Genomic DNA, 12199 nt, shown 5'->3' on the forward strand with positions numbered 1-12199 from the left:
AGAAAAAAGTTACCTCAGATTAATAATGTATTAGCCAAAAAGCTGGAACATTTCTAAAGAGTACAGACAAGCAAAGGACTTAGTAAATCCATAATTCTCTGTTTGTAGCCCACTTCTTCCTTTTTTTCAGTGGGTCATGAAGTTCTGAAAACTCAAGTGGCTGTTGGATCTACATCTCTAACAGAATCAATAGCCTCAAGTAGCATTGTGGTTTTCAGGTCAGCTTAAGTAAAGAAGACTGTGGTAATATAGAAAGTGTTTTTGAAAAGTTAGGGAATGAAAGCAATGGCAATGGGGAAAGGACCACAGATTTATTATGAAAGATATTAGATGTTATATCGGTTTATTCGTGGAGAAAAACTGTGTTGTTGCTAAGACCCAACATCAATTTGTTGGGAATCAATCAATCATCAATCTTGGTTTATAATTTGCCTAGTGCTGATAGGTCAACAAGTTAAATTTATAAGAACAAGATAATAGCAGAGTTTTCATGACAGAAAAATACATATCTATTAATCATAAATTTTTGTTCTAAGGAGGAACTGGGTCCTAGGATTTAGGATCCAAAGGCAAAAAAAAAAAAAAAAGCTTTTTGGTTCACATAGTGCAAATTTTGTACTTATCTGCAACTGCTGAAAGTAGCTGCACCATTTCTCAGGATTGTGTGACAACCCTCCACAACTTCCATATGATCCTGGGAAAGGACACATTTAACTTTAGGAATTGCAGGCAGGTGCTCTAAAGTACCTTTTTTGCCTTTGAATCCGAAGTGATGCATAGTCCTCTACTTGTCAGAGAGGTTCAAGTAGCCTCTAGGAACTGTGTTCATTCACTAGATAACATTTGATTACAGAAATACTGAAACTTTCAGTTCACAAAGATGAGACTCAATGAACAGAACTTGGCAAAAGGAGAACTTTTTAGTTTAGTAGTCATGAAGGCATGCTTCCCATTCTCAAGGACTTCCAAGTGTCACTAAAAGAATAGAGACAGCATAATGATGAGAATTAGATTAGAAGAGGATCAATAGGCCTGACAATAAATGAAAGTAACACAGACATTATTGAACAGATGAGGAAAGATAAATTAAAGTGGATGGTGTATTCTGTAATGCTAGTGCTACATAAATGTAGGACCAAAAGAATTTAGAAAGAACACTAACTATTAGGAGGTCTAACAGAGAAAAATAAATGGCAAATAAACATTAATATGATACTATGAAAAGGGGTGAAACAAGTATATAAAGTTTTGGATTTTTTATTTATTTCTGGGTCTATATATCATATTTTGAAACAAATATTTCTGTAAGACGTCTAAGAATAAATAGAAAAACATTTTCTTTTCATATATTTCTGGCCTGTGGGCTATACAAAGAGCTGGATCTAAAGACCTCAAATTTCAAACAAAATCCAACTTTTATTCTTTATGCAGTTGAGGTATCCTTGGAGAGTAGTCCTATGGCATATTGGAAACTAAGGATAAAAAAGCTATAAGAATTGTGAGGATTATGAAAGGTTTTTTTTTTAAAAAAAAAAACACCCTACTTTGTTTAAAACAATTATTAGTATGGGAGAACTACAATTTTTTTAGCACTCAGTACCTGTAGCAAACCTATTGGATTGTTGTGGCAATGGAATCCCACAACAATTAGTGATGACATACTTTAGAAGTCAGACTACATTAACTGATTTGAATTTGTAGTATAAAATTGATCTTTTGCATCAGTTTACTTTGATGGGAGTTCTGCCATCATAAATAGACATAGCTGTAGTAAACAGATACAAGAAAATTCAGTAATGTATAGTTTGTACTTTGACATAATTAATAAAATAAAATAAATAAATGTGGTAAAAAGTGGCTGTAATCCATATCATAATCACCTGCCAGGAATTCTTTCTAATGGACCTCACCACTTTTTGGAGGAACTGCAATAAAATTTCCTTTCATTTTTAATTCGCTTCAGTTTCATTCGTTCTACAGATATGTTGATGCACAGACATACCTACACAAAATACAGATAATTAAAAAGAGTTCAAACTAAGAATGTTAATTAAGATTACTTGGACACAGAATCGTGAGCATCAATTCCTTTCATTAAGTCATATCATATTACTCCTTGGTTGATGTATTAAATGCTTCCTTTGTTTGAAGCAGAAAAAAAAAATCTGAGCAGAGCTGTATGTGTGTACATTCATCATCAATTTAATTACTAACACTCTTAAGAACACAAATTAGGGAGCATTCAAAAGTAATGCTAGACACACATGGTGTTCATAATGGTGGGCCATGTAACTTGCAATTAATTCTACTGCAAATGTCACAACAGTAGCATTGTACATCTAAGCTGACCTGCTAAAATTAGTTATCTTTCAGCAACTCCTTTTATCATTTGTTTTTCAGCAACAGCGGCAACTTGACCTCTTGACTATAACCAACCCTGGTGAGTACGGAACAAAGCTCAGTTTTTCCCCCCTATGTTTTCTTAAAGAGATGGTTGTCTGAAAGTGTCTCTTTATCCCTTCTCTGACATGCAAAATGAAAAACACTGTTCCCCAGAAAATCTTTAACATAATAACAACTGACAGCTATATTGTGTTTGGTAAAGCCCCGGGCAGTTATCCTTTCACGGAGCTGCCTCTTCAGACCTTTACTCTGTGAATTTGAGTGTTGATATGTCTATAAACCTCCTGGGATTATCTTAGTGGTATGTCTGCAGGGTAGATATTCTATAATTCACAAAGTATGTTCAACTATCACAGAAACATTCTGTTTAACTTTCTATAGCAGTAGCGTTAGATATTTACTAAAAATCAGAGGGAGCCTATATTACTTTTCCATGTTGTGGCAAGGGAGAATTGATAGTATGATTTGGAAGATGCCTTAACTTCGTCTGTCTCTCTCTCTCTCTTTTTAAAAAGGCTTCCAAAATCCTATAATGTGACATATGGCTTTTGATACATACTGCTTATTTAATATAGTGGAATTTAATTGTGCTACTAACTGTTCAGATGTAACTATTTCTTGGTTTTCTGGCAAGTGCTTCAAGGAACAGTATGATTCTTGTAGAGTCAAGGCAGGATTACTGTGATGGATTATATCTACAAAGGGGGTGGTGGTATGATGGACTATAGAGAACTGGAAGAAGCACATTCCAAGGAGGTGGAATAGACAAGCAATAACACAACCTGGAGCTGAAATGGAGAACAAGAAAGAGATTTAGAACAGCCACTTGTTAGAGCTCCCCAGTATAACTGTTAGGGTTACAGTGGTATAGGCTTAGTCTGGCAAGATTCTGTTTATACGGTATGGGCAATTGAAGAACTGAATTTTGACTGGATTGTTACATGTCATTCTTGGGCTGGGCCTGACATCATCTCTTGTCACCAAAGCAGTTACTGTAAATGCAATGGTTTAAGTTGTTTGCCTTTGTAGCTAAGAACCTGGATATAAATATTGATACTGAAGTCAACATTGATAGCCCTCAATTGGATACTAAGACCCAGCGATCTCTTTCTGATGAGATCAAACATATATGCCAGATCACAACTATTTCTGAATTACTTTTCAATTTCGAGACAGATCAGATAATGGGTTCTTGAATTTTCTTGATCGAGAATGTTCTTTAAAGGTGTGCATGCATTGTGTATCAATGTTGGAATTTAAATCTTATTTCAAATACCTAATGCAGATATTTTTTTAAAAAAGTTACAGCTGGTCACATGTGAATGGTATAATTATGAACCACTAGTCATACTGGATCGGGATTCTGGCAACTGTCATCCATCAACCTTTGGAGCTTTAGTAGATTTCTACCATTAAATCTACATGAAGTAGTATAAAAATGTTTGATTAAGTAGCAACTATTTAGGTATGCATATTTCTTAGACTAATCAATATATAAGTTTTGTTCCTTTGTCTAGGTTATTCTATTGTCAGTTCTATTATTTTAAAAGAGAGGAACAAAATAATGCTTAAATGTTTATGAGAATTAAAACAATAGATTCTGTAGTCCATAAAAAGAAACAGAATAAGAGGAATTTCTTTCTCTCTTCTATGCAAATATCCAGTCTACAGTCAAAATCTGGGACAATATGAAGATGGTTTATTATAAATCATCATTCTTAAGATTTAAGAATGAATTGTTTAAATCCACTGTTGAAGACACAGTTCAGTGACAGAGTGTCAACTGTGCACACAAGAGTTCTGTTTTTGTTCTCTGCTGTGTCTGGGAATTACAGGAAAGAACAGGATGCAAGCCTCCAGTTCTTAGGAAAGATACAGAACAGTCAGGATATTCATTACTCTACCAAGTGGGGAGAGTTTGGCTTTATTTCAATTATTTTAAAATGATTTTTATATACGTGGTCACAAAGAAAGAGCAAATAGTATAAAGGTACAACAGAACAGTCATTTTGTGTGCTGGGAACTTGTTTTGTGCTGGGATCTCATAACAAAACACCAATGTTCTAAAAACTGTTTTCAAAAAGAGAACATTTCCCTCCATTTTTGAGCAAAAACTGGTAAAAAGAAATAATAAGCAGCATTATTTAAAGTGTCCTGGCTCCGTTGGGCTATTTTTGGTGGCTTGCAATTGAACTTTGTATGCATATGTGCAGGGATTTTGTTTCCAGGCAAGTATAGCAAACAAAGGATATCCCTCCTGCTATTAACTTAGATTGGATGAGATCCGTCGGGATAGTGGAGGGAGAAAAAGGTAGCAGTTGAGTAAACACATGACTCAAGGACCAAACAGTCCTTTTGGATTTTGTACTTCTCCTGGGAAGAGAAAGCCAAGACTCGTTTCCTCACTACTGAGCTATACAATAGTGCTCTCAACTCATGCTTGAGTCTGCAGAAAACAATAGCAAGATGTTGCTAACCCCTGTCCTGCCTCTATTCTTTCTTTCCGGTCAAAGTCAGTCACTTCCAGGGTGAAGCGTGATAAAAAAACAATAAATTTCATATACCTTGAAACTACTCTTGGGAGTGGGGTAACACTACCTTAATGGTGATACATCTTAGAATGGTTTAAAACTGTGATGAGATTAAGAATGTTGTGGAGACATGGCAGAAAAAAGATGTTGCCAGGTCATGTCTAGGCCACACTGAAGTGCAGGTGGAAAAAGGCCAAAAGAGCTCTGCAACCAACTAACCATCTGTGACTAATGCATTACTGCTATAGGAGCTCTGCTGGTTGACTCTTGGCTGCCTACTTCAGGGAATTCTCCTACCTCCCCTCACTCTATTTCAATAGTCTTTTAATGTATTTTAAGTTCACTTTGTCTCCTGTGGTTTGACTGGATTGAACTCTAAACTGTCTGTGCTACAACCAGCTTTCAGGCAAGACTGCTCTCTGTTTTTTTTCTGGAGCGTTCACATGTCCTCACTCTCTGCGTGCATTTTTACTTTTGAAAGATGCTATTTATGAATAAACCACTTATAAATTGAGGCAATGTGTTTGCTCAATCCCAAAACACAATGCCATTTGTAGGAAACTCTGGTGTGTCCTTTTTATTGTGAAGAGGAGATGGGAGGATCTGTGGGGATCCTATCAGTTTGTACATCTACTTGATCATTTTATCTCTGCCTCAATTTCGGTAGCCCCTTCACATTCAGGTCCTCTGCTTCTATCACAATGACTTCTTTGGTGACAACTACAGAATCATTTACTCTTACTGAGGCTCTGGCACGATTTCATCTGCTGCTGAAATACCTCAATTGATTCTGGGATTCTATTACTATTTGGTTATCAAAGTACTATGTAACTTAGCTGAGTATGTGGTAGGATAAAGGACTCTATCCTTTGCAGCTCAGCTTATAACCAATAAATATATCTTCATTACTTCTACAATTTAGTTTGCTCCTTTATTTATTGGAACATAAGCTTACTTCAGATCCAAGCACAATAAAGTGTTTAACATTGGGTTTAGTTTCATTTCATAATTGAAATCATATTGCTTGTCTACCTATAATGGGCAATCTGTTTTTATAAATAAGATGCAACCAAACTACTTTTCTCTAGTAGTCTGGAAATGAGAAGCAGACTTTTTGTCATTTCAAGTAGTGTTCTGTCTATATATATATAATTTTGTTCTGTGATATATGAAAGTGTTATATTTCTTCACGGTCTAAGGCCTTTGAAATAATGAGAGGGCACCAATTTTGTAGGAGATAAAAGAAAATATTTCATGGCTTAAGGCCAGTTTATATTCATATCTGAGGTCACCAACCTCATAAGAAAGTCTAATGCTTTTCTGGGAAGATTCCTAGAATTCTTTAGTCTTGAAAATACCAACTTCAGCATGAGAGATAATTACACCCACTTCTCACCTACAATTGAAATGGTTTTAGAACGCAGCAGAAGGAACAGGTTTTGGACTCACCAAAGAAACACTTCTATTTTATCCAGAAGCAATTGGTTTTGATTGAAGTCCTCTCAGGATGGACAAAGAACACAGTGGTTACTGCACAGAGCATACAATTGCTGAACCTTGTCTCTTATGGTTTGTTTGCTTCCTAATCTCATTGGATTCAATGTAGGTTCTTAGTTAGAAGCACCAGAAATTATTTATTTTCTGGGGCTTCTTCTACAGGATCATTGCCAAAAACTTAATTTTGAAGATTGATTGCTGGATTTTTTTAAAAAAGAAATGTTGCATCTTTATTCAGTTTATGATTATTTTTCTAGATAATCTTATTCAAGTCTATGAAAGAGTCCATGAATAGGCTTTTACAATAATATAACTGTAACATTTTGAACATCTACTTTTCTTTTAAAAATGAACATGAAGTTATGAGATTAAGTCCTCATTAAGTCCTCACTTAATGATTAGTTGCTTAATGACTATTCAGTAACAAGGGATTTCAAAAAAGCTACTTATGATCTGTCCTCAAAGTCATGTTTGTTTCACAAACACACACACACAATCATGTGATTTTGGGAATCTTGGCAACCACTGTAACCAGAAGTTACAGCGTCCCATGGTCACATGACTACAATTTGCAGAAAACTGTAAAAATGTTCATTGGATATATTGGATTCGCTTAATGAACACACAATTTGCTTAATGACCATGGTAATTTCACAATTGTTGTAAAAACAATCGTAAAATCATATCAAGTCATGTGATGATCCACTTAATGATTGCAATGACTTGTAACCAAAATTCCAGACTCAGTTGTGGTCGTAAGTCAACCTATTTTATTAATTCATAGCTCAGAAATGCATAACTCTCATCTGACTTTAAGTTCTGATTTTGACTTGTTAAATTGTGTAAAATTACAGAAATAGTTTTTCCGCATTGCTCAGTTAATTTTCACTGGTTAGAGAATAATAAGCTAACCCTCTTGGAGTAAAATGAAATGGTATGAGGGCTTTACCATTCTACGATATTGATTGAAGTTTGCTTTCCCACTATAATAAAGACGCCTAGAGAGCATTTGGAGAACTAGACAATCCGATTCCGACTGGACACTGGTGAGGTCTTATATCAAGACCTACCTAGTGGTGATAAAAGCGGCAAAATCTAACTATTTTTCCACTCTTATCGCATCTGCAGAAAACCGCCCAGTCGCTCTGTTTAGGGTGACCCACTCCCTTCTTCAGGGGGGAGTGCAGGAAGATCTCTTGCAGGGTCGAGCTGAGGATTTTGTGCAATTCCTGCATGATAAAGTCGCTCGGATTCGGGAAGGCTTGGACTCCAACTGGATGAGTCCAGGGGAGGAGGCAAGGGTAGGTCTTGAGAACATTATCTGGGAGGAGTTTGATCCTGTGGCTCCTGAGGATGTGGACAGGGTTCTGGGTAGGATTAGTGCCGCCACATGTTTATTGGACCCGTGTCCCTCCTGGCCTCCCGGGAGGTTACACGAGGCTAGCTCCAGGGGATTATAAGTGCTTCTCTGAGTGAGGGTGCCTTTCCCATTGCCTTGAAAGAGGTGGTGGTGAGGCCCCTCCCTGGACGCGGCTGAATTAGACAACTACCGTCCGGTCTCCAATCTTTGTTTTGTGGCAAAGGTTGTTGAGAGTGTGGTGGCACAACAACTGCCCAGGCACCTGGATGAAGCTATCTATCTGGACCCGTACCAGTTGGGCTTCAGGCAGGGGTACAGCATAGAAACGGCATTGGTCGCATTGGTGGATGATCTCTGGAGGCTCGGGACAGGGGTTGTTCCTCTGTCCTAGTCCTGTTAGATCTCTCAGCGGCTTTTGATACTATCAACCATGGTATCATGCTGCAGCGGTTGAGGGAGTTAGGAATAGGGGGCACCGTTTTGCGGTGGTTCTCCTCCTTCCTCTCCGACCGCTTGCAGTTCGTGTTGACAGGGGGGCAGAGGTCGACTTCGAGACGCCTCGCATGGGGAGTGCCACAGAGGTCGATCCTCTCACCCCTTCTGTTCAACATTTATGTGAAGCCGCTGGGTGAGATCATCCGTGGTTTTGGGGTGAGAGTCCACCTGTACGCTGATGATACTCAGCTGTACATCTCCACCCCAGACCACCCCAATGATGCCCTTGATGTGATGTCTCGCTGCCTGGAGGCCGTGCGGGTCTGGATGGGGAGAAATAGGCTCAGACTCAACCCCTCCAAGACTGAATGGCTGTGGTACCCGGCGTCGCGATATAGTCAGCTGGTGCCATCGCTGACTATTGGGGGTGAGTCTTTATCCCCCACAGAGAGGGCTCGCTATCTGGGCATCCTCCTGGACACACGGCTGTCTTTAGAAGAACATATGATGGCCGTGGCCAGGGGGGCTTTTTATCAGGTTTGCCTGATTCTCCAGTTTCAGCCCTTTCTGGATCGCGACGCCTTGCGCAGTCACTCACGCCCTTGTCACCTCCCGACTGGACTATGTAATGCTCTCTACATGGGGCTCCCCTTGAAAAGCACCCGGAGGCTCCAACTGGTCCAGAATGCGGCCGCGCGGGTGGTTATGGGTGCAACTCGTTGTGCCCATGTGACACCCCTCCTGCGCGAGCTGCACTGGCTCCCAGTGGTCTTCTGGGTGCGATTCAAGGTGTTGGTTACCACCTTTAAAGCCGTCCATGGCATTGGACCTGGGTACCTTCGAGACCGTCTTCTGCCACCAGTAGCCTCCCACCGGCCAGTCCGCTCCCACAGAGAGGGTCTCCTCAGGGTGCCATCGGCCAAATTATGTCAGCTGGCGACACCCAGGGGAAGGGCCTTCTCTGTGGGAGCTCTGCCCTTTGGAATGAACTGCCCCCAGAAATGCGTAAGATCTCCGATCTCCGTATATTTTGCTGTGCCCTCAAAACCTTGTTGTTCCGCCAGGCCGGGCTATCAATGTAAAGATTTTAATTGGTTTTAAATATGGGATTTTAAATTTGGGGGTTTTATAATTATTTAATAATTTTAATAATTTTTAAATTTTGTCTGTCTTTGTGCTTTTAATCAGGCTGTACACTGCCCTGAGTCCTTCGAGAGAAGGGCGGTATAGAAATAAAATTAATAAATAATAAATAAATAAATAATATCATTGCTTTGGAAACTGCCATATAAAATTAGATAACAAGAACAGCTTTAAATATGGCTTGAAGAAAAAAAAAGTAAGTTTCATTCTTAACAATTCTCTGAAAAGCTATTCCATTACTGTCTTGATTGTTCTGTCTGCTTCTTACTAATTGAAGCATGAAAATAATGTGAACTCAAAGTCATGGAGCTATAATATACCTATTAGTAAAAACGATACAGGGTAATAAAATGTGACAGAAAGTTGTTCTCTACTGAAACTCATGCTCTAACTCTTGATAATCCATGCTAATTAATACTACATTGATTCTGATCAAAATATATGTCAAGGGATCCTGAATGGGTTTTCATACCATCTTGAGTAATTACTGTGTATGTTTGTTGCTGAAAGCTATTGTATTTAAAAATGGACCCCTAAATATCTTCTTAATAAAGGCTGACTCCAATGAAGGGGGGTGGGAGGAGAATGCTCTGAGTAAGACAGCAAATAAATTAGTAGGGTGTTGTGTTAATCTGTTTGCAAGATGTAAAAAGTACTTCTGGAGATAATATTCTCTACTCGACCTATTGTCAGGAGATTAGTCAACCAGAGGATGGTTAACATTGATTTTGTGAGTATTTACTCAGAAGCAAGTCCCACCAAGTAAAAGAAGACTTACGTTTCACTCTTAAATAAATGCCCATAGGACTGCTGCTTTAGTATTAATGAATCAATATTCACTGGCTGGGTTTATGGAATACACTTAATGCAGTCAGCCGTCAACCCATCATAATTCCTTACTGTTGATTTTAGGAATCACATTATCCTGGTCAAATAGCATTATTTCAGGGAATACAAAATGCTATCTGCTACCCTGTGAAGGCTTGCACCAAGATTACTATCTTACATCATATTTATGTCATTTAAATCACAGCATTATTTGGTGCTTCACCCCCACTTTCTGCATCGCTAAACACACAGGTATAAGCATGATTTAGTTTTATTTTTAACTCTATTGCAAGTGCCAGTTTTAAAAGAAATGCTCAGTGAGTTTTCCACACTGAGAAGTTAACTAAAGGCTTGTTTGTGATCATCATTACCTGTTATTTTGCTTTCATGAAAAAAAAAAAAATAACAAGGCCAATCTCCCACCGCCATTTTTAAAAATAGCTGTGACCTGACTAATCTGTTCAGGTCAATTATTATTACTTTTTGTAATTGTTTCACAAGATAAGTCCATTATTTGTGTCTTAACAAATAATTCTCTGTTCATCATATTTGGTGAATAATTATATTCTAAATGTTTATTCTGTTGTAACATTCTTCTCATTAGTGCTAGAAAGTCCGGATTGAAGATACATACTGTAATTGATTTATTTTGTGCCCTCCAGTCAGTTTTGATTCTTAGATAGATATTCTCCATGATATCTGCCCCAACCAAGGATTTCAGGTCTTCCAGTGATGCATTTATTGCCACTTTAGCAATCCATTCATCATCTTTCTTTTCTTCCACCTTTCCCAGCATTAGAAATTTTTCTAGTGGATCTTTATATTTGCATAATGTGTTCAAAGTAGGATAATTTGAGTTTGGTCATTTGTGCTTTCAATGAGAACTCGGTTTTTATTTATTTGATGATTCATTTCTTTCTTTTGTTGTATGTCCATGGTATTCTGAGGGGCCTTCTTGAACACCAAGGTTCAAAAGCATCAATACTCTTCCTACCATATTTTTTCTAAGTCCAACTTTTGTTTTCATAGAATGTCACAGGTAGTACAGTCGCTTGCACTATTTAGTTTACTTTACTTTAGTTTACTTTATTGTCATTGCACATGGTACAACGAAATTAAATGCCATCTTCAGTGTACATTATAACTATAAAAATAAAAATACAAACATACATCCTTTACATTCTATATAATTGAAATTGAAAATCCAATATTGCACTATACCATAGAATTCAATATGGTTATTGCCCTGGGATAGAAGCTGTTTTTCAGCCTATTTGTCCTTGTTTTTAATTATCCTGTACCGTCTGCCAGATGGTAATAGTTCAAAAAAGAAAAGGGTGCCCAGGATGAGATGGATCTTTAAAAATGTTTTGAACTTTCTTAAGGCACCAGGAGCTATAAAGCTCTTCCAAAGTGGGGAGAGGGCAACCAATGATCCTCTGAGCAATGACCCTCTGAAGGTCCTCTGAAGTGCTGTCCTATCTGCCCCTATCCAATTGGCAAACCATAGACAGTTGCAGTAAGTTAAAATTCTCTCTATGGTGCAATGGTAGAAAGCCACCAGCAGTTTTTCATTCAGTTGTTGTTTCCTGAGAAGTCTCAGGTAGTATAATCTCTGCTAGGCCCTTTTGACCAGTGCTGCAATGTGAGTCCCCCAGGTCAGGTCCCCTTTTATGATAACACCCAGAAACTGAAAACTGGCCACTTGCTCCACTTGGTCTCCATTGATAAGCAAGGGCTGGATGTCTGATCTATTCCTTCTATAGTCCACTATAAGCTCCTTGGTCTTATTTGTGTTAAGGACCAAGTTATTGTCCCACACCACAAAAGCAACCGTTCCACCTCATCTTGATAGGCAGGCTCATCCCCCCCCCCAGATCAGTCCCACCAAGATTCTGACCTTTGTAGGTAATTATAGAGATATAATGGCACCTGAATATCCAAGAATTTTCCAAGGGCTTTATGATTGCTGTACCAAGGTTATTGATGTTTTTTCCTCCAA

At 38.2% G+C, this 12199-nt stretch overlaps 1 protein-coding gene across 2 annotated transcripts in view; it reads left to right on the forward strand.

Moving 5' to 3' along the window:
* BEND5 (BEN domain containing 5) overlaps positions 1-12199 on the forward strand; it is an 840737-nt gene that overhangs the window by 382190 nt on the left and 446348 nt on the right. For both annotated transcript variants that reach the window (XM_070939555.1, XM_070939557.1), the window contains exon 6: positions 2401-2440. In XM_070939555.1, coding sequence (XP_070795656.1) covers positions 2401-2440 — 40 coding nt within the window. The remainder of the gene's footprint in view (positions 1-2400; positions 2441-12199) is intronic.

Source organism: Pituophis catenifer, unplaced genomic scaffold (genome assembly GCF_029215685.1).
Source record: "Pituophis catenifer annectens isolate HBS135680 unplaced genomic scaffold, rPitCat1.0.hap2 SCAF_3, whole genome shotgun sequence".
Classification (NCBI taxonomy): Eukaryota; Metazoa; Chordata; class Lepidosauria; order Squamata; family Colubridae; genus Pituophis; species Pituophis catenifer.